This window comes from Neomonachus schauinslandi, chromosome 5 (assembly GCF_002201575.2).
Source record: "Neomonachus schauinslandi chromosome 5, ASM220157v2, whole genome shotgun sequence".
Classification (NCBI taxonomy): Eukaryota; Metazoa; Chordata; class Mammalia; order Carnivora; family Phocidae; genus Neomonachus; species Neomonachus schauinslandi.
Window position 1 is genome coordinate 79,069,997 of NC_058407.1, and position 23,450 is coordinate 79,093,446.

Consider the following 23,450-nt stretch of genomic DNA (forward strand, 5'->3'; position numbering starts at 1 on the left):
AGTCTATAATATCTAATTCCACAATTACCTCACGAACCATCTGTCACATGGACTGCTGTCCTTTAAACAGCCCTCAGGTATAAAATTTGAGAGAGGAACTTGGGTTAAGGTCTGGAGTCTTCTAGGATATTTCGCTTTGAGAAAATGAAACTATTTTAATACTACAGAAATATAACTCGCGCCGCACTTTCGTGCTAACATCCGCCTGAGCAGCTAAGGGAAACAACCCACTGTTCGTGGGTTTTGAGTACCGGATTCGTATTCGTCCTTCTTGCAAAGGGCAGTTAAGCCCAGGAACAAGAGCCTGGAGACGTTAGGCCGCAACAGAAAGTTATTTCTTACTCTAACGGTGGTTTTCGTAAGTGGGAAAGATACAAAAGTGAGAAGTGCAGGTTACACCACAGAACTTTCCGAGGTCTCCTCTATCCCCACCCCCGCGCGCAGTGTCGCGGGCACTCGGGAGAGCGCAGCTGCCAGCAAACCCGCCAGGCGCGCGGAGGAGGCGCACGCCGGCTGGAACCACCCCCCTCCGCCTTCGCTCGTGGCGGAGGGAGACCCGCGGCGGTGACGTAAAGGGGGCGGGGAGAGGCGCGGTGTGGGGTTGCGGGGTTTTTGCCGGAACAGGAAACCTCTCGGTGGGGCGCAGGCGTGCGGCTGGCATTGGACGCCCGCCCTCTGGGGCTGGCAGGTGTGCGGCGTGTGCGCCTCGCAAGTGATGGGACCGGGCGCGAGCGCCCCGGGGTAGCGCGGGCGAGGCTACGGGGCCCGGCCCGGGCAGCCATGGGACTCCTTCGGCTGCTGGTTCTGGCGGTGCTGGCGTCCGAACCCCGCATGGCCGGTGGAGCCGAAACCGTCGGGAATTCCAGCGAGGGTAAGGTCAGGGGCGCCTCACTTCTGCAGCCTCAAGTTGGTTTTGCATTTCTTGCAGGGTCGCAGTCCACCTCGGGATCTGTGCATCTCGCAGGGCAGGTGGTAGTTCAGAACCGGCAGGAGTGGATCAGGGTCTTTTCCTGCTGAAGGAAACTCCCAATGCCAAGGAGGCCTCATCGTCAACTGCCTAATTTAGGCCGAGGAAATGGGAAGGGTTAAGTAACTCTCCTGTTCAGACACGTTTTTATCTCCTTAGGGAGCAGCCATGTGTTTGTAGGTTTAACGCATTAAAACACCTCTTTGCTCTCCAGTGGTATATCTGAGACTCGACAGTGAGGCTTGGTGCAGAACTAAGGGCTTTATTAATAATGTTCCTCCAAGCTGCTGCGGTTTTTTACACTCCAAAATCTAGATGCTTTTCAAATTGGTTATGCTCGACGGAGTTTGAAAGGAAAAGTGAACCCAGAATGGGACTTTGGATAGGTCATGTGCTCGGTGTATGCATTTTAGCGGTAGCTCCTGGTTTGTTAATATAAACCATAAAAAAGCACTAATTGTGCTAGGCTGATGATAATCATGTGCTTTTCCCTGAGGTTAATCACATTCTTACTTTTATTTTGAGCTTAAGAGACCAGTTGCAGGGGCGCCTGGGTGGTCAGATGGTTAAGCGTCTGCCTTCGGCTCAGGTCATGGTCCCAGGGTGCTGGAATCGAGCCCTGCATCGGGCTCTGCTCAGCGGGAAGCCTGCTTCTCCCTCTCCCCCTGCTCATGCTCTCTCTTTCTCTCTGTATCTCTGTCTCAAATGAATAAATAAAATCTTAAAAAAAAAAAAAGACCAGTTGCAGTTCTGAACCAATGTATTTTCTGAATAACGTGGTTGTGTTCCTAATTGCTCATCTTAGAAAAGCTCTTGTGCAAACTGAATCATAGAATCATTGCACAGGAGTTAAGGCCAAAGCTGAAAAGGGCAGTTATATTTTTGCAGAAAAAATAGCCTTGTTAATAATAGGACACTGACATTTCACTGTGTGCAGTAAGTGCCAGGTGCTTTCCATGGCATTGTTATTTAACCCTCACAACCGTATGAGATAATTACCTTCCTCACTTGGCAGAGGATGAAGCTGGGGCCCTGGATGATGTTCATTACACAGGTGAACAGTTAATAGGGGCACAGGCGATATTTGAACCCAAGTTTTAATTTTCATGGTCTTTCCACTTCAACAAAGCTGCCCTCCAATAAGAATATTTTACTTAGTATGGTGCTTTACACTTAATTCTATGAATTGTCATTCCTCAAAATAGCCTTATGAGAGAGGTAGTGGTGATGCTATCTCCATTTCATTTTTTAAAAATTTATTTATTTTAGAGCGAGCGCAAGGGGGGAGGGGCAGAGGGAGAGGGAGAGAATCCCAAGCAGACTGTCCTCCCAGCTGATTGAGGAGCCTGATGTCGGGCTGAATCACCCCCCCACCCCACCCTGAGATCATGACCTGAGTGGAAACCAAGAGTCAGGCACTCAACTGACTTAGCCATCCAGGTGCCCCACTATCTCCATTTTAACAGGTGAAGAATTTTAAAGATTGAGTTTGTACTTGATTGAGGCTTCTGAGTCGGGAGGGCTGTGATCCACATCTTTTCTAGTTCTTTACTTTTGTATTTAATATTATCTTCATTCTTGTTTTACATTCATATCTAGTAATTTACATGGAATTACAATAGTAATTGGAGTTGAGCAGAATGTCACGTGGGCCTTCTAGTATTTGTGTTATTGCTGTTGCTGAATTTAAGGTAGCAGGCCATTGGTGTAGTTCGTTGCAAGTGATCTCTTAAAAGTATGTGAAAGGTACTGTGTACATTTGTGTTTCAGCGTTTAGGGCTAGTGAAAATTCATAACATATAAATGAAACATGGGGAGAGGCAGTTGAATGCCGACCAGCTTAAGTATCTGAACTGGTTTTTTTGATAGTTCATCTGAAGAGAATTATAAAGACTAAGCTTTCACAGATCTGGAATTTGGTTGTGTCAGAGCACAAACAGGTAAATTTTAGTAAAAAAAAAAATGAGTTGGATAATTTTAAGGTTCGAGTTTAGGATCTGATTGGGAAAGAAAAGGAAAAGGTTAGGATCGGGCAGCTCTTTTTAGAAAGAAATTATTGGAAAGAAAAATGACTCTGGGTAGGAATGAAGGAAGGGTATGAAAAATAGAAGAGAGTGCCTGGCTATGGGTCAGATGGCAAAATATATCTTTGGCAGAAAAAGCAGAGCCATTGTTTTTTAGAAGAGAGCCACAGCCTAAGTGCTCTGTCTCCATGTTAGCCATTTGTCTGCAATATCATTTGATGTGCTGTCTTTTTCCTTCCCACTCACAAAGTCATAAGATCTAATTATGCCTCATAAAGTGAATCCTTTTCCAGATGGCTTAGAGAAGTTCCTTCTCCTTCAGGATATATTTTGGATACATGTCTCCTTTTGCTGTGTCTGTTTTTATGAGTAGAAATCAAATGCATTTTCTGCCAGACTGTACTGTTAAAATCTTGATTTTTAGTACTTTTCCTTGTTGCTCCATGGAAGTCTCTTTCTCATTTTGATGTTTGTGATGGACATGCTGGGCTTGTATAGTCCCCTTCTTTCTACTAGTTTATTCACAGGGCCATTTTGAATGCCTGACTTCTTTTTTTTTTTAATAAGGAGATGAGCCTCTGAAATGCTGGAAAGCTAAGGGAAGTTAGTAATGATACTTTATTGTGTAGCATTGGACAGTTTAAAATTTGTTTTCCTGTTTGTTTTATACTTTCAGCAGCCAAATGATGTATATAGTACATCACCTCCATTTCACCATGGGGAAACTGAAGCTCAGAGGAAGTAAATTACTTTCCTGAGGTCATAACATTCAACCATCCTTCCCACCAGACATTTACTGTGTGCCATCTATGTGACTGGTACTGTACTAGACACAAGGATGTTAAATATAACAAAGCCCTGCACAGCCAAGAGTCAAACCACAACTGGTTTGATGAATATGCAGTCTTCTATAAAAATTGTGAAATGGCTAATAGACTGCCAAGGTAATACTGCCAAAGGATTTGCACACAGAAGTTAGGTTAAAGTTGACTAAGAATAGGAAAAAATATATTTATCTTTTCCTAATTCATCAAACACTGTGTTAGGAGTTCTCAGACCTGGCTGAACATTTGAATCACCTGGAGAACTTTTTAAAAAGGCAGATTGTTGAAGAGACAACTAGAAATTGAAATTTAAAAGGAAAAATGAATTTCCACTAGCATCAGGGAACATAGAATATTTAGGGGTTGGGGCACCTGCATGGCTCAATCATTGAGAGTCTGCCTTCGGCTCAGGTCATGATCCTCAGCAGGAAGCCTGCTTCTCCCTCTCCCACTCCCCCTGCTTGTGTTCCCTCTCTCGCTGTGTCTCTCTCTGTCAAATAAATAAATAAAATCTTTAAAAAAAAAAAGAATGGGGTAATTATAATGGAATATGTAAAGATCTCTACAGAAAAAAACCATACAACATTCTTGAGATAAATTGAGAAGCCAAATAAGCAGAGGGATATCTCAGATTCATAAATTAGAAAATTTTATGTTTTAAGGATAGCATTTCTCCCTAAATTAATACATTCATTGCCATCCCAATCAGATTCCAGGCAGCTTTTTTTGTGGAAATTGACAGGCTGCTTTTGAAAATATATATGGAGATGAAAAATGGTCAAAATAGTCAAGATGGTCTTGAAGAGAAAGAACAAATTTGGGGCAGAAATGAAGACAATGTAATATTGGTGTTAGGATAGACAAATAGACCACTGGAATACAATTAAGAGTCCAGAAACAGACCAACACATGTGCTCACTTATATGAAAACTGAAATTGCAGAGTAGTAAGGAAATGGTGGTATTTTCAATAAAGGGTATTATGTCAAATTGATATGCATATGGAAACATCAACCTTGACCACCTGCCTTACACCATATATAAAAATGAACTTTAGATTGATTTTAGACTTAAATGTCAAAGGTAAAACAAAGGTCTAGAAGTTAACATGGGGAACATGTCTTCATAATCTTAGAATATGTTGGCAAAGATTGGATTAGAATGACATAGAAAGACTAAGCATAAAAGAAAAACTCAAGAAATTGGACTACATTAAAATTAAAACTTTTTTTTGAAGATTTTATTTATTTATTTGACAGAGAGAGACACAACGAGAGAGGGAACACAAGCAGGGGGAGTGGGAGAGGGAGAAGCAGGCTTCCTGCTGAGCAGGGAGCCCGATGCGGGGCTCGATCCCAGGACCCTGGGATCATGACCCGAGCTGAAGGCAGACGCTTAACGACTGAGCCACCCAGGTGCCCCAAAATTAAAACTTCTTTTAATCTAAGGTAACAAGAGTGAAAAGATGAGCTACAAGAATGGGAGAAGATATACTGACAGAATGCTCCTATCAATGATGTATAAAGAGCTAAAATTCAATTAGGACAGTCTATTTTTAAAGTGGGCAAGTCTTGAACACAGATCCTTTTACAAAGGAAGTATCCAAATGGTTAATAAACAAAACAAGATGTTCTTAACATCTTTAATAATTAGGGAAATGCAAATTGAAATCACAGTGAGATACTACTATGTACCCAACAGAGACACTGGTGATACCAAGTGTTGGTGAGACATTTGGGCAACCAGAATACTTTTCCACAAGTTGATAGGGGTGTAAATTGGCAAAACCATGTGGGATAACTGTTTGGCAGTATCTACTAAAGCAGAACATAAGTATACCCTATTACCTGATAATTCTGTTCTTAGGTTCTACTCAATAGAAATGTGTACATATGTGCACCAAAAGACTACAAAAAAATGTTTGGAGTTATTCATAATAACTTCAAATTAGAAGTAATCCAAGTGTTAACAGAAGAATAGATAAGTAAATTGTGGTATATTCCTTTTATGAAGTATACAACAATGAAAATGAGTAAGTCATGGTTACTTACAGTAGCTTGGATGAATTTCACACGTATGGTATTGATTTTTAAAAAGCTAGATACAAAAGAATTCATCCTTTATGATTCTACTTAATTAAATTTCGGAAATAGGCAAATCCCATCTATGGTGTTTGAAGTTAGGATCATGGTATTTCTGGGCGGGAGGGAAGGCTTAGTGATTGGAAGGGACCACAAGACCTCTAAGATTGTAGAATGCTCTTTCTTTACCTACAGTGTAAACTTCATGCACTTCTCTGTATGTATGTTATTTCAATTAATGTTTTTTAACTGACACTTGTACCCTAACCCCTTGGATTTTTATTTAAGCAGTCTGGATAGGGGCCCAGGCAGCAATAGTTTTTAAAAAGCACCTCCAGATCATTGTAATGTACAGCCAGGAAGGATAACCACTGTATTAGAATTTCCTTCTAATAAGGAAATCTTATGAGTGCTATAGAAAATTTGAAAAATAAAGAAATGTGTGAAGAAAAGGAAAAAAATCATTTAAAATACACCCCCAGAGGCACCTGCTTTTAATACTACTTATTTTGTCAGGTGATCAGGTTTTTAAATCATGAATACCATGTCTCTTTTATTATCTTGCATCTGCCAGGTTCCTGCTACAGATATTTGATTGGGAAAAGAGGATTAGTGAGGCGTCATCTTTCTCATAACTTCTGGAAATCCAGGAAGTAATAAATGAAAGTTGTAGCCAGGTGTTTTTCTTGAATTCAGAAGCAGAGACTGTAACTTAATGTTTTGGTCCTGATCATTATATATTTTCATATGGACTGCTTGTTTTCATTTCTGATTTTCTTAATGAGAACGAGACTTCTTAGGTAGTTTAACCATTTAGGATCAAAGGTGATCTGTTAACACTGTCACGGCAAAAACCTTCTCAAATAGGTTTTACTGCCTGATACGTATGTATGTAGTCATTATTTCTGCACAGTATATTTGCTGTAGGTATTGATTTTCTCTACATTTCTTACCTTTCTATAATAAAGGTTATAGATTATCTGGAAAAATATTACCATTTTAAGGGAAAAAGAAAACATGAAAATGTTGAGAGAGTGTCATCATTTTGTCTAGGGTATGTTCTTATTTTTATAAATTTGAGATGAAGACTTGAGGTAGAATCTGTGTTTTGAGTGCTATCAATAATGGAGGTTTTTTTCCAAATTGTGTAGTTTCCGATAAGAGCATCTCACCATCATTATAGAAATTTGATAAACAGTGAAATTTGTAAAGAGAAGAAAAATCCCTTAAAATATACTCGCAGTGATACCTACTTTCAATACCCCTATTTACCTTATCAGTTGTTTAATAATGTGTTTTAATTTCTGTGGTTCTCTTTCCTTACTGTCTTTTAAAACACTGAAATTTTTGGTTCTCCAAGTATTTCTGAGTTGTGATTTATTTTCACCCCTGTGTGATAGGTTAAGGGAAGGTTAAGAAAAGCTTGACACCAAGACTTAACTAGTTGATAGCTTTATTTATTTATTTAAAGATTTTTTTTTTTATTTATTAGAGAATGAGAGAGAGAGCGCGCGCGCACACAAGAAAGGGAGAGGTCAGAGGGAGAAGCAGACTCCCCACTGAGCAGGGAGCCCGATCCCAGGACCCCAGGATCATGACCTGAACCGCAAGCAGATGCTTAACCAACTGAGCCACCCAGGTGCCCCTAGTTGATAGCTTTAATCTCTTCCAGGGCTGTTAAACGTTCTGGGTAGAGTTTTGATTCAAGGCCTGTTTAATGGGGGATAAACATACAGATTATCTGAACAGTTTCTAAGATATACTTACCGGCAAATTAGTGAGAATTACAGAAATCGTGGACAACCTTCACAAATTCATTTGAACCAGTTTTGATCCCAGTACCCAATAGGCAGAACAGGTGGTCCATAAGAACTTCATAAATATTTGTCAAATAGAGAAAATGGGGAAGAAAAGGGAAAAACTGAAAAAAACCTTAAAGACTGAAAATGTAACTAGAAAAAGCAGATGGTAGATGAGCTGAGTGCTACACCTGAAACTAATATTACACTGTATGTAAACTACACTGGGATTTAAAAAAAAATGCAAAATAAAAAATGAGCTGAGTGCTTTGAACAATTAAAGGATGGAAATCCAATTAGTTCCTAGGAAAACAAACATACTGCTTTTAGTTTGACAGACTAGGATTTGTGGATATTCTTAAGACTTGGAAGACAGAGGGTAGATGGGACCAAAATTAAAGTACGATACGTGCAGTGTTTTTAGTGCCACTTACTGAGACCCACTTAATTTTATGTATAATTTGGTTTCCTAATAAAATAATCATGATGATGGGAAAGCCTGGAAAATGTAAAAATGTTTTTCTTGTTTCCCTTTATAAAAATGAAAACAAAAAACTCCCTCACATTTTCTAGACTTCCCTATCCAGATTCTATTAAATCCTTCCTAATATTTTTACCTCTATTCTGGCTGGAATTTAGTTCTACATAAAAGGTAAAACATGTTTCTGCTAACATAAATAGGAGGAAATATACCATCTTCATTTGTCATTGTTGCCACTAATTAAAATTCTCCCTGGAGTTTCAGAAATTAAATCATAGCCACCAGTAACTTTTTTCTCTTATCAATTATGAAATTATGAAGGTAATATAATGGCATCACAGGGTTTGGGGAATTCATGCAGAGTAATGTTTGATCTCAGCCTAGCATTATTCATATATTTTGGGTGGCTTTCTTGGTTAGCCATTGTTGATAGTCTCTTTTTTAGATCATCCAGATGGAGTACTTGTGTTTAAAAAAAAGTGTTGAAAATTAGCCTGTTTGGGAAATAGTACATAAGAATGAATTTGAAGTTGTTTAATGTCTGGAGTATTTTCCTTTACCACCCACTGACTCTAATTTCCTTGTAAAATGAAATGATAGTTCCACAGTGGGACTCTGGTGACTTATAATCTATTGTCAACTCTGTTTCATCTTTATTAAATTTAAATCTTTTTTCCTATTTTTAGACTTGAATCCCCCAAGACTGCTTGTGTAATATGTGGGAGCTCCTGTGCTATTTCAGCAAGAGATGCTAACTACAGGGTAGAGGATGGGATGGGCATCCAGGACCACACAAGTAAAACAACCTATTTAGTGGATTGTTTGAGAATTAGGTTGATGAAAGAAAGAACCGGGGTGCAGCTGGGAGAAAGACACAGTGAGTGGATGAGTGAAACACAAGGGGAGACAAGCAGACAGATGAGAAAGGCCTAGATGAGGTGTTGCAAAACTAGTGTGGACTCTGAACTTGATCCTTAAAAAGCTCCTTTTTCCAGAATGCCTGTGGTTCATGACTGTATGACTCTATGTGAAGTACCTGGTGTAGGCACTCAGACATTTTTGTCAGTGTTGATGGCACCTTCCTTTGCAAGCTAGGTAATTACAGTCCCATTTGACAGATGAAGAAATTGAGCTTTAAGGGAATTAAGTAACCTGCCTAAGATCACACAGCTCGTAATTGGTGGGATAAAATTGAAGCCCCCTATATCCCTCTGGGCTGGGCTGACTTCAGAATTCACTAGATCAGGTTCTGTTTTTAATATTAGTGTATTCACAATTGTTAGTGCTTCCTTAGGGTTGTTAAAACCTTAAGTTCAAGGGCTCTGTTTTTGTTTTTTGAAGATTTTATTTATTTGAGAGAGCATGCGCGAGCGCATTGGGGAGGAGGGGCAGCAGGGGCAGCGGGAGAAGGAGAAGCAGGCTCCCCACTTAGTGGGGAGCCAGCCATGGACCTCGATCCTAGGACTCCGAGATCATGACCTGAGCTGAAGGCAGATGCTTACCCGACTGAGCCACCCAGCGCCCCTGTTTTTTTAATAAAAATATTTTTTAAGTAAACTACACCACATGTGGGGCTTGGACTCATAACCCTGAGACCAGGAATCACATGCTTTACTGACTGAGCCAGCCAGGCACCGCCTGGAGCTCTGTTTTGAATGGAATTGTTATGGCTGCTTACAGTGGGGAATGTTCTGGCTCTGGGCTCCGGGCATCTTAGGCATCCTGAGCACTCTTTTGTTTGCATTTTTCAAAACACCTTTCTTACATTTTAGTGTTCAGTTCCACTATTTAGTAGCTGCTTCCCCTTCTTAAGCTTAACTGTCCTCATCAGTAAGATAGGGGCAGTAATAATAATATTTATCTCCCCAGGTTTTTCTGAGGATCAAATTAGGAGTGCATGTATGCTTATGTCTGAGATTTCTACAAATTGATATTACAGGTACAAATGTTACAGTGAATGTTTCTCCCATTGCAGGTCTTCTTGAATTTTACATAGGGAAATTTAGATACTTCAAGCTCAACAGGCTCTCTCCAGAGGACGCCATTTTGCGTCATATTTCAAGCAATGCGTCTTTCCTTATTTTCCAAATACACTCACAGTATCAGAATACAACGATTTCTTTTTCTAAGGTAAGTACGGGGAGTTATTTCTGTAAACACCATTTCCATATTTTGGGGTCTTATATTTAGTAGAAACATTAGAATTTGATGCCTCTTTATGTTTGACTTTATATCCTTAAAAGAAAAAAATCAAGATTGGAGCCTCTCAAGTTAGTGGTTTAGACTGGCTAAGAGGTGTGTGTCTCAGGCCTTTCTTGAGTGTGGTGACCTCTGACTTAAAGAGGGGGTGAGCAAGTGCCAATTTGGGGGTAGGATGGCCTTTACCAGATGTCTCCTGGCTGCAATTTAGCTTTCCTCATGATATCTCACCTTTTTTCTTACTCTGCTGGGTCCTTAATGATTTTTACCTCTGAATATGTTTTAATGGGTTTCCATCATTGTTCAGCCATATAGTGTTTACTAAGTTTACTAAGACCCCTGTAGGATCACCGTTATTCTTTGGAGTCTCATTGAAACAAAAGAAGCCCAATATTCAGGTCCTCTAGCCCCGTGCTCAGCTTCCTGCATTTAAGACTCTATTTCAGAGATCATCACTAACCCCTTCAACCTCAGCCTCACCTTTGGGAAGTTTTTCATATGCCCTGGATTAGCTTAACCCATGAAGAATCTGCCATTTATATTAACTTTTTATAAGTCTATTTATATTCAGTCTATATGATCCCCTTAGACTAATAAATGAATTTCACTCTCTATGAAGTTGTGCTGCTTTTTATTTGTCCTCAGCATATCTGTTGTTATAAGCCTATCTTTTAATATTCTGGAATTTGCTAAACAAAGCGGTCTTAGTCCAGTTCATATATATTCTATAGGCATTGGTCATATTATCTTTCAAACTAGATACTTTACATGTTGTATTCTAGCCTTCCTGCCCCTACCATGAAGGTTTTGAAATTGTGTGTTTGGTAGTGTAATAGACTAGAAATGGAAGAGTTTGATCAAGGAAAAGAGGAAGGAATAAATTATGTTAATTGCAAAAGAGTTAACAGTGTTTATGACCCCCACTCAGATTTTGTCTGCCTTCTTTGCAGCCAGAGGAGAAATCAAAGCATGTTAAATGTCATAACTTTCTTAGAAGGAAAAATCATTCCAGTTCCTCAGGAAAGCCAACCTTTGTTCCTGGCAGTAAATTCAGAAGGAAACTTTCTATTCAGGCCCTTACATAGGAGACAAAGTAAAATGCTACAACAGATGATTTCCTTCTTCATAACATCATAGCAAAGACAACCTTTGAAGGAAGAGAAAAGATTTAAAAAAAAAAAAGCCATTTATATTTTTTTGCATGCCTACTAGGGGCTAGGCCGGTGGTTCTTAAGCTCTCCTAGGGCCATAGACGTTGAATCTGCTAAAATCTCTGGACTCTATACCCCTCAAAATGCATGGATATGTTTGTATAATTTCATGGGGACCTGTGGAAACTCATTGGGCCTCTGGGGCTCCTAGTTAGGAACCCCTGTGTTTGGTTTTCCATGTAATTAATTTAATTCTCACAACAGTTCAACAAAGTACTTACAATGCATGTTTTTACATTTGAGGAAACAGAGCTTGGATAAAGGAATGTCGACATAACTAATGTGAGTGAAGTGGCCTGAATGGACAGCATGCTGGGCCTCAGTTTTCATGCAGAGCAGATCTTAGCTATCCTGAATGTTCCTTTCTTGGGCTGCCCTTAGTTCTCACTGTATTTATGCTGCTGAGCCGATGACGACCAGAACTGCACTTAGCTCTAGAAATGAGTGGTCTGAGTGAAGAGAGTAGTTCCTGTTTCCTTCCAGAAGTGTGGCACTTTGGATTTTTTTGGGGTCATCATAGAAGTTGGTTCTTTGAAACTCTCGACTCTGCAGTTCATCAATTAGTATTTGAATCATTTCCCTTGTGCTTGTCAAATTGAAACCCATCTGGCACTTTTTTCTTCCCATTTCCTTAGCCTTAAGAAAACACTCTGAATCTACTACCTCTTAACTTAGTATTTTGTTGTTTGAAAAGCTTTCCAAATAGATGGGGTTAGGGGATGGTCCAGTGGAGTGGTGTGAGGGAGGATTTGAAAGGAGCACGTAAGGATAAGTTTGTTCACTGTCCTGATTATGGTGATGGCTTACAAGTGTCTACTATATCAAAACTTATCAAATGGTATTCTTTATGTGTAGTTTATAATATGACGATTATAGCTCAGTTTTTTAAAGAAACTTTCTAGAACTTGAATTCTTTAGGGGCGGGGCTCATGTTTTTGTTTTTGTAGTGATAAAGTGAATTTGTATATTGGACCTACAAGATGGAGGCTGCCTCAATGACCTGGTCCATGTCACAAATCTAAACCTGAGTCAGCTTGCACTAACGGGGAAACACCTGTCCAGGAAACCTACCATGACAGTCACCGTCCTCCAACTCTGCTCTAGCTCTTTTGCCTTACCTTAGAGAATAGGACCTGCTCACCTTCCTTATAAGGAAATCCCTGACCTTTTAGCCAATCATGCCCTGTTTCTGTTTTGCTTTTTCTAACACTGTACAACTCACTTTTGCCCCAAATCCCTCAGGTGCTTCTTCACTGCTTGTAAGGCACTGTACTCCCCTAATGTGTGGGTTGGTTTTCCTTGAATAAAGGACACCAAACTCTTTACTGACTTGTTTTCAGTTTTGTCATTTGACAGTAGTCTTAGTACTTGACATAGTAAATCTTAATTTGGGGAATTGAAAAACTTGGGAATTTCACTGTGCATCTCCTATTCCTATCAAAGATCATATATTTAAATAGTTCTTCCATGCATATGCATGGGCACCTGCATATAGAGATGAATTCTTTATAAGGAAGGTCTGTGTTTCTTGATTCTTGTTTTGAGAAGGCTTGGAATAGGACAGGCAGACGAGATCCAGCCTAGAATTTAAGTATTTTGCTCAACTCTCTATTCATGATGACCCTTTTCTACCTTATTGCAGACTCTCCTTCGTAATACCTCAGGAACAGGCACTGACCGAGGACTGGTTTTCATTCTTAGACCAGAGCAGAGTATGTGCACTTGGCACTTGGAGACTTTAGATGCTGAGCCTGTCCAAAACATGGCCATCCCACTCACCTATTCAGAAAGAGGTAACCTTTCTATCTTCGACTCCTAATTGACTCCCAGAATGTGGAACTTATTCATGAAAATCCAAAGGAAACTATAATCCTTTTAAAAGTATATATTGCAAGTATGGTATATTGAATCAAAGATTTTAACAACAAGGGAGCCAAGGAATTTCATGATGATTGAAAGCCCGGATAGGGGCGTAGCAGAATGCAGTCATTAATTCAAAAAAAAATTTAAGGAGCCCTTGGAGAAGCAGTAACAGAAGGGCAGGACACAGTCCTGAATACTTTAGCTGGTTATTCTAGGCAGAGGGGGCATGGAAGAAGAATGGAGAATATTTGGAGAATGGCAGAATGGTGGGTATGGCTGGAGCCATGAGTGTGAAGGGCCTTTTATGTAATTTGAGGTTTGTATTCTATTCTGAAGGAGCACAGAATTTTTAAGCAGAGGAATGATATGCATTTCATCTATCAGAAAGTTAATGCTAGAAGAGCATGGGGAGTGGCTTGGAGAGGGCATAGCAGGATCAGGACTCAGCACACCTTTAAGAGCTCAGAGTGAGAAGATGTTTGGAAGGTAGCATTAATGAGACACCAGTGACCAGTGGTTATGGATTATAAAAGGGAGGAGCATAGGCTTCCCATTTGGGCTGCTAGGAGATAGTGATATAAAATAGGGTTGAGAGGGAGTTGTGGTGGTGCTGGACAGTTGAGGCGGTCGGGATGGGGTAGATGGTGACTTTAGTTTGGGACATCATCTGAGATGCTATAGGACATCTGGATGGAAATGCCTAGTAGGGAGTTTAAGGGTGCGGAGTGGAGACTTGAAGTTAGATGTCCACCTACAAGGTTCTGAGTAAAAGCCATGGAAGCGAGTAAGATTGTCCAGGCATGTACTTAGAGGTTTAAGGGGAAAAACGATAGCGGATACTTTCATAGTGCCTACCACATGTCAGGCACTGTTTCTGGGCGACGCTAACTGCTGAGGAATAAGCATAAGACTAAGGAGGAGTCGAGGAGGTAAGAGAAGAGCCCGGAGGTTCTGCTTTAAGTAAGGAGTGGTAAACAGTACATTGCAGAGAGATCAAGGAAGTGACGGAAATTGTCCATATGATAGTGCGATGAAGAGTGGCCTTTAGTGAGAATTGTTTTAGTGGCACAGTGGGGGTGAAAACTAGATTACAGTGATGAGGAGTAAAGGTGAGGTGAGGGTATTTAGATTACTCTTATACAGTGTCCTATGTAGCAAAGGTAATGACCTGATAGAAAACCATAGACTTCGGGTTTTCATCAAGGACAGTGTACAAAGAAAAATTAGAGTAGAGTTTTCATTACAATCCACATCATTTTCTCAGGTGTGGTAAAGATTTGTAAATGCAGGAAAAGGAGAGTATGAAAGAAGAGCAGCATTGAAACAGGTATGCACATGGGGTTTCTCCATTCCAGATCTGGCCGGGGGAAATCAACCACCGGAATTCCAGCAGTTGATGGAAACCAGGACCCAACTGTGGGAATGATTGGATGAGTGTATGAAGTTGAGATCTTGTAGACCTTTAAATTGATCTGTCTTAGCTCAACCTTTCCACTTGAGTCTACCATGGACAGTTGTTTGCATAGAATGAGCTCATGTTAAGTGACTTCTCTAAGTTTAGTCATGCTTAAGGTCATGAATAGGATTCCTAGTAAGAAAAGAAGAGCTGTTTCAGCCACATTATTAATGTAAACGAAATACCTAAAATTTGTATTAAATATCCAAATGCTATTCCAATACATGGTCTTGGGGGTCTTTTGAGGCCTTTTTAATTTTTACTCTTTTATATACACAGACTCTTCCAACACTGAGGATGACACCCTCTTTCTTCCGGTTTAAAAAGCATGTGAAAAGTGGACACCCCTTTATTTACTGCCCATGGAGTTCCCTTTCTCTTTGGCAGTGTTTTCCCCCCTCTATCCCTGGGTTCTTAAGCTCTTTTTATGGGATCAGGGACCCCCAAAATTTAATAAAAACCTTTCTCCTTAAGAAATGCACACATTCAACCTTTGGCATACAATTTCAAGGTGTTCATGGGACCTCCAAAGCCCATTCTTGGACACCAACTTGAGAATATCTGTCTCCAGACCTCTTCAACTCTAGAGTAGGGGTTGGCAAACACAGACTGTGAGCCAGATCCAGCCTCTGTCTGTGTTGTACATAAAATTTTACTAGAAACAGCCATGTTCCTTTGTTTGTATATTGTCTGGCTGCTGTCATGCCTCGAAGGCAGGGTCGAGTAATTGCTACAGAAACCATCAGTTGTGAGAAGCCTAAAATATTCACCGTCTTACCCTTTACAGAAAAGGCTTGCTGACCTCTATTCCAGAGCCCGTAACCTCAATTAACTTTTTCCTCTTTAACCTCAGTTCATGAGGTAGTACAAAACCAGAAGCTCTAATATATTTAACTTCTGTCTGGAAAGTTCTTATAAGAGTAGAGTTCTGTTTCTCTGAGTACGATTTGAGTGTAGGAGAATTCTGTGTTGAGTAACTTCCTTATTTTTCATCCAGATCCTGTCCCTGGAGGCTGTAATTTGGAGTTTGATTTAGATATTGATCCCAACATTTACTTGGAATACAATTTCTTTGAGACGACTATTAAATTTGCCCCAGCAAACCTAGGCTATGCAAGGTATGTCTATCTTCCTATCTCCTAAAACTGCCTTTAGGACATGCATAACTAGCTGTTGTGTAGCTTCGGTGAACTCCCCAAATCCATGGTTCTCTTTAGTGAAATTGTTTAATTTTTTTTGGAACGGAGGTAATTTAAACATTGTTGGGTAATACTTGATATGTCACTTACAATTAATATTGCCCCCCTCCATTCTTAGGAAGAGCCAGATGTTGAGTTTCTGTTGTGAGCTTAGAAGTACATTTAGTTTCTGTAGAGTTTTGATTATGGAAAGCATTCTGAAGCCATGAAACACCCTTATATTTTTGTAAGGACTTTGTTATTTTAATTAATTAAAACTCTGCCTTAGTTTCTACTTTAATAGTAATGGTAGCTAACATTGAGTAACATTTGAATGCTGTCTGTGTATCATCCATAGTGCTGAGTGCTCTATGTTCTTCGCCATTTAATCCTGACAGTTTTACTCAGAAGGGGCGGTGGTTCTTACTTTACAGAGTGGTTCCCTAAGGGTTATTGAGATTAAATGACATGGTGGCAAAGCTGCATGACTAACATTAACATCTGATTATTTAACCATACCGCCTCTCAGGATGGTACTTTTCTCCGTAATGCCAAAATTGGAATCAATGCAGAAGTTTGAAATTTGAGGTTTTGGTTCCTTTTATAGATGCGACATGCACCACAAGAGATTGATGTTCAGTTTTGTTGGTTGACTTTAGAGGCACAAATCCTCTGCCGTGTGACATTGGGACGGGACGGGACTCTAGGTGGAGGTTGCTGTATGATGTCTATCAGTATTTTCTGCCCGAGAATGACCTCACCCAAGAGGCGTTGCTCAAGCATCTGCAGAGGATGGCTGAGGTGCCTCAGGTGAAGGCCAATGCTATCAAGGTAAATCTGGTTCTTAGAATTTGTGTGGCCAGATTGTGACACTTTTGGTAAGAGTTGAGAAGAGGAGAAGCTACCAGGAGCTTATTTCTGTTTCCTTGATCTTTCTGGGGTTCTCACTTTATTCTCTTCCATTCTGTTATTGTCTTGCTAGTGATATCCCAAAGTAATGTTGGCTTTTGAGGAGGTGCATGTAAATTATGTTACGTTTTAGTTGCTGTCACACATATGATCTGGTAATCTTCAGCTGTGGATGGAAGTGATTTTTCTATGTACTCCCATAACTATTAGATAAAAACTTTTGGCAAGTATAAAAGTTACAGTTTTTTTTAAAAAACAATGAGAAACTGTTTTAAGGATATACACATTGTCATTAATACTTGTTTATTTATTTAAAAGATTTTGTTTTTATTTATTTTAGGGAGAGAGAGAGAGCATGCATGTGCATGTGGAGAGCGTAGAGGGGTAGAGGGGGAGGGAGAGGGACCAGCAGACTCTGCGCTGAGTGTAAAGCCCCACATGGGGCTCGATCTCATGACCGTGAGATCACGACCTGAGCCAAAACCGAGAGCCAGCTGCTTAACCCACTGAGCCATCCAGGTGCCCCTGTCGTTAGTATTTAAACCCAAACTCAGAAGTCTCTAACCTGAAGCAGAAGTTTTCTCTGATCTTTGGAACCCCTGTAAACTCTTGGAATACCAAGTGTGGGGTATGGGCCAGCAGCATTGGCACCACTTGGGAGCTTGTTAGAATTGTAGACTCCTTGGCTCCACCCTGGACCTACTGAATCAGAATTTGCATTTTTGAGGTCCCCAGGTGATTCCTATGCATATTAAAAATTGAGATTCATGCTATAGATCATTTTTGTGGAGGGCAGGATTTATGTCTTAAAAGTTACCTGATAGCAGTCTAATATAGAAGTTCATCCTTCAGTCTAATGGTTTATGGCTAGAGTTTTTCTAGACTGCTCTGATTTCTCCCAGAAGGTTGATAGGTTACCAGATTTTATAGGGAAGCAGTGGCCTATGTGATTAGCCTAGGCCCTCAGTCTCTTGCAGAGCAAGATCTCATTTTGTTGTCACCTAGGATGTCATGGTCCCATGCTAAGAAGGAGCCTGATACTTCAAGAAAACTCACTGTGCTTATTCACAAATTTGGAAGCTCCTTTGGATAAGTTTACCAGTTGCCATTTTTACATAGAAAATTTTGAAGATCATTTTTATTCTCATGAAGAGAATAAAAGAATTCATATAACAGGAACTTTTTAGGTTACTTTTTAACTTTCAGCGAAGAGCCGTCATTGACTAGTGAGGGCATGTTGAGAAGAGTCCGAGCCTGTTTGAAGAGGCTTGCACTGGCCCACTTTGGGGCAATTCAGTCATCGAAAAGAGTAATGATTGATTATAAGTTTTGAATAAATAAAAACAAGTCCTACTGATACTAAAAAAAGGGAGAGAAAAAGAAAACTCCTCAGTTGCTATCATTGGAGGAGACTCCTATACCAAATTATTCTGGAAATTGATACGGGGAGGAATTTACACTGCCTTTTTTAAAAGAGGCACTGTAATTCATCCTCGTTCATGAGAGAAGGCTCTATGTGGAAGAACCGACCAGTAAATGTAGAAGGAATAATAGGATTAGAAAATCACCATTTTCCACCCTTAGTGAAATAATTCAGGCAAGGATCTGCAGGTGAAAGACTTTTGGGGGAAAGGATATTCTCAGCATGCTCAGATGAATTCTAATTGCAAAGAGAAAACTTACTTTTGGAGTGGAATGATTTGATGGTCTCGGTCTTATCCATGTGGTCATTTAGCTTCATTGATAGCAGGTAGCTTGCCTTATGTGCTCATATGACTCCATCTGACATAACCATCACCTGTGAAATATTTTAGCAAAATATGTTTAACCTGAATTCAGTCCATTGGAGTTCCTGTTTATAGGAAATACGTGGGGTAAAAGAGCAAGTTGGACACCTTGAGCATACTCTGACAAATCCAGATTGTGGAATGTTCTATGAGACAACTGCTCTTTTTTCTTAAGATTCTATTTTTTATTTAGAGAAAGTGTGAGCAGGTGGTGGGGGGTAAGGGGCAGAGAGAGAGGTGAGAGAGAATCTTAAGCAGTCTCCAGCACTGAGTGTGGAGCCCGACAAGGGGCTCGATCTCACAACCCTGAGATCACAACTTGAGCTGAAACCAAGAGTGGGAGGTTTAACTGCACCACCTAGGTGCCCCTTAAGATTTTATTTTTAAGTAATTTCTACACCCAACCCAGGGCTTGAACTTACAACCATGAGATCAAGAGTCACAGACTTTACCAGCTGAGCCAGCCAGGTGCCCCTATAAGACAGCCGCTCTGGGGGTCCCTGGGTGGTTCAGTAAGTTAAATAACGACTCTTGGTTTTGGCTCAGGTCATGATCTCAGGGTCATGAGACTGAGCCCAATATCGGGCTCTGCACTGGAAATGGAGCCTACTTAAGATTCTTCTCTCCCTCTCCCCTTCCCCCCCCACCCCCGATAAAAAAAACAGAAAAAGACAACTGCTCTTAATCAATGGGTGGGTGGGAGAGAGTGATGGGAAGGACTGTCCTAGATATCAGAGATAAACACCATGCATGAAATGGTTGGATTTTGGTTAAAGGAGAGAAAAGCTATGAAAGACATGGTGGGGGGAGGAGGGGCGCCTGGGTAGCTCAGTCGGTTAACTGTCCGACTTGTGATTTCAACTTGTGATTTCCACTCAGGTCATGATCTCATGGGTTGTGAGATGGAGCCCCACAATGTGGCTGCGGGGAGTCCGCTTGAGATTCTCTCTCTCTCCCTCTGCCCCTCCCCCCACTTGTGTGGGTGTTCTCTCTCTCTCAAATAGGTGAATAAATCTTCAAACAAAAGAGACATGGGAAAATCTGAATATGGACTGTGTATTAGATAAGAGATTATTGATTTTTTTGGGTGAGCTAAGGTATATGGGTATAAAAGCGAATATCCTTAGTACCTTGCTACTCAGAGTGTGGTAGATGAATGGGTAGCATTGGCATCAGCTGAGAGATTGCTAGAAAAGCGGACTCTCAGATGCTTCCTCCAGCAATAGAATCAGGATCTAAATTATAACACCCTCCCTCAGTGATTATAGGCACGTTAAGTTTGAGAAACGCTGTTTTAGGATGTGCGCACTGGAAGTCTTAAGAAGTGAAATGTCATGATATATAACTTACTGTAAAATGGTTCAGCAGGAAAAAATAGAGGGAAAGAAGGAGGAATAAAAAAAAAGAAATAGGATAAAATATTAACAATTGTTAAATCTAAGTGGTGGTATATAGTTTATTCATTGTATTATTCTTTCAGCATTTCTATAAGTTTGAATGTTTCATAATAAAAATGGAGTAAGAGGTAATGTTAACATTTAGTTGAACTTGACCAGTCCTTTGCCAGAAACATATTTTTGAAGGCTAAGCAATATTTTTAAGCAGAAGTTTTCTAAGAGGCTTGTAATTATTCCTGAAACTCTAATACTAAATATTCTCACTTTTATTAGTAGGAATGTATTAGTGTATTCTAGCTATATAGGGCTTTTGTTTCTTCTATTACATATATTACCTATCTAAAAAACCACCTTTAAAATGTAAGTTTTGAAGTGAAGGACCACTGCATAACAACTATATGGAATGTTTTCTTTTTTGCAGAGTCTGTTAGACAAAGATAAACGGGTCCTCTCTGTGAGATGTTAATAAACACTTGTCTTTTGACAGTTCCATACCTAGTAGTAATAATGAACACTTACTCTGTGCCAAGCATTGTGCTAAGTACTGAGGAAAGAAGGACTAGTGAGCAAGATAAATATAGTTCTTGCCATTGTGTTGTTTACAATGTAGTAGATGACAAAATTTTTTTTATTGTCCTGACTAGTGTTTACATTTTATATCATTATTTTGCTTAAATTATTGAGATTTGATGCTGTACAAAAACTTTAGAAGCATTTTGTGTAAGAACTTGCTTATATTAGCATGTATAAACTGTGCAGGACAATAGTTTGAGAGAGCTAAATGGGTTGGTGTATATTTTAAACAAGAATTATAATTTAATATTACAATTTACTATCACATGTAGGTGGGGTTCTAATAGAATAGCTTTTTAAAAAAATCTGAACACTAATCATACATTATTTTTGGCTTCAGGTGGTTACCCTAACAGCAAATGATAAGACAAGTGTTTCCTTCTCCTCTCTCCGAGGACAAGGTGTCCTTTATAATGTCATTGTCCGGGACCCACTTCTCAATACATCTGCTGCTTATGTTCCTGCTCACACATATGCTTGCAGCTTTGAGGCCAAGGAGGGTAATTGTTCTTCCCTCAGTAAGTATATGGATTTAAACTTCGAAATTTCTTCTTTGGCCTTGCAGATCCATGTCAACCAATCCAGAACTCAAAAATATTAAAAAATGCTTTTGTCTAGTCTTCATTCATTCAGCAAATGCCTTTTGAGCCCCTCCGTTGTCCCACTCTCTGTTCTAGGCACAGGGATACAGCAGTGAACAAAACAGACTACGTGCCCTCCGGGAGCTTATGTTTTAGCGGGGGAGATGAGACAGAGAAGATAAATTTGTAAAATATCCATCATGTGAGAAACTGCTGAGTGCTAAGAAGCAAACATTAAGTAGGAAAGGTGGATAATAACAAGTGACACTGAGGGAAGAAGTTTGAGAGCGATGGCCAGGGAGGCCCATGCGGAAAGGCTAACCGTTGAGTGGAGACCCGGGGGGGTGAGTGGAGAGGGGGGGGGGGGGGGGGGGGGGGGGGGGTGAGTGGAGACACAGGGCAAGTGGAGACCCGGGGCGAGGCGGGGAGCCCTGCGGGTATCCGGGCAGTACTGCCAGGCAGAGGCAACAACGGCCCTCAGCCGGGAGCTTTCTTGGTGTGTTCGAAGAACAGCGGCGAGAACAGCGGCCGGAGGAGCCTGAGGAGGGGGAGAGGTGCAGCCTGGTAGGGCACAGCGTGGGCAGAAGCTTCTGTTCAGAGCGCAATGGAAAGGCATTGGCGGGTTTGAGCAGGGAGTGCCATAATCGGACTCCCGTTCTGACGGCATCACTCTGGCTGCTTCTGTGAGAAAAGTCAGGGGCGAGATCAGAAACGGAGATGGACCAGGCTGTCGCGGTAATTCAGGGCAGAGCGGACAGTGGTTTAGATAGGGTGATGGCAGTGGGGGCGTTGCAAGATCATTCTGTGTGTAACATTGTATTCTGAAATAGTTTCACCGAAAAGATGCAAAAATACGAAGAATTTCGGCATAATCTTAACTCAGATTCCTCAAATGTGAATGTACTATGCTATTTGCTTTTTATTTATAGAGCGCTCGCATGCGCGTGCTCTCCATATGTATGTGCACGTACACTGCTTTCTTTGAGCCACCTGAGAGTAAGTTGCAGACAGAAAGACATTTTTCCCTTAAATATTTCTATTTATTTTCTTATGTAACCATAGTAAAAATGATCAAATTCACAAAATTAACTCTGATACAGTGCATTTAACTGACCTCTTTCGTCTTCTGTAATCTGAAACAATTCCTCAGTCTGTTTTGTCTTTCAAGACCTTGACCTTTTTGAGGGGTGCAGGCTGACTTTTTAGAATGTCCTCCAGTTTGGGTTCGTCTGATGTTTCCTCATGATTAAATTCACATTATGCATTTTTGGTGGGAATACAAAAAAGCAATGTTGTGCCCTTCTTAGGAGGCATTTGATACCTATTTGTCCCATGACTGGTGGTGATAACCTTGAATATTTGGTTAGTAGTGTCTGCCAGGTTTCTCCACTGTAAAGTAACTATTTTCCCTTTAAGTATTCTTGGGCAAGACTCTGAATGCTAGTAGATAGGCCCTTCTTAAACTCTCACTTGCTAGTTTTAGCATCCCATGATTTTTGCCTGAAACATTTATTACTAGGTGGTTGCCAAATGGCAATTTTCTAATGTCATCATTTCTTCATATTAGTTGGCATTCTCTTGTAAGGAAGAGATTTCTCTTCTCCCCTATTTATGTATGTATTTATATACATGAACCCATGGATTCTTAATTCTCTGGATAATCCATCACTATCATTATTTTCATGTTTCAAAGTGCCCATTATTTTCATGTTAAATCATCCCAGATTTGGCCAATGAGTGGCTGCATATATTTTGAAATAGAGCCAGGAATAGTTGCTGGTTGGGTGAGGGGGTTGAAGAAAGGTGTAAAAGATGACTACCATTTTGGCCGGAGCACCTGGAGAGCTAGAACTGCCATTCACTGAAATGGGAAAGACTGTTGGAGGAGCGGGTTTGGGAGCATGTATCAGGAGTTCAGTTTTGGACCTGTTCAGTTTGAGAACCTTAGGAAGCATTCAAGTGGACATGTTGAATTGACAGTTGGTTGTAAATATGCTGGAATTCAGGGGAAAGGTGTGGGCTGGAGATTACCTTGAAATGCATCCAATTAAATCGATGGCATCTAATGCCATGGACTAGATGGCCTTACTGTGAAGTGAGCAAGTAGAAAAGAGATGGGTC

At 40.4% G+C, this 23,450-nt stretch overlaps 1 protein-coding gene across 1 annotated transcript in view; it reads left to right on the forward strand.

Moving 5' to 3' along the window:
• Positions 1–646: 646 nt before the first annotated feature.
• Positions 647–23,450, forward strand: part of TM7SF3 (transmembrane 7 superfamily member 3) — a 34,407-nt gene continuing 11,603 nt past the window's right edge. The window contains exons 1-6 of the mRNA XM_021690572.2: positions 647–871; positions 10,151–10,305; positions 13,228–13,378; positions 15,902–16,022; positions 16,742–16,913; positions 21,089–21,266. Of these exons, the coding sequence (XP_021546247.1) occupies positions 781–871; positions 10,151–10,305; positions 13,228–13,378; positions 15,902–16,022; positions 16,742–16,913; positions 21,089–21,266 (868 nt within the window). The 5' untranslated portion in view covers positions 647–780. The remainder of the gene's footprint in view (positions 872–10,150; positions 10,306–13,227; positions 13,379–15,901; positions 16,023–16,741; positions 16,914–21,088; positions 21,267–23,450) is intronic.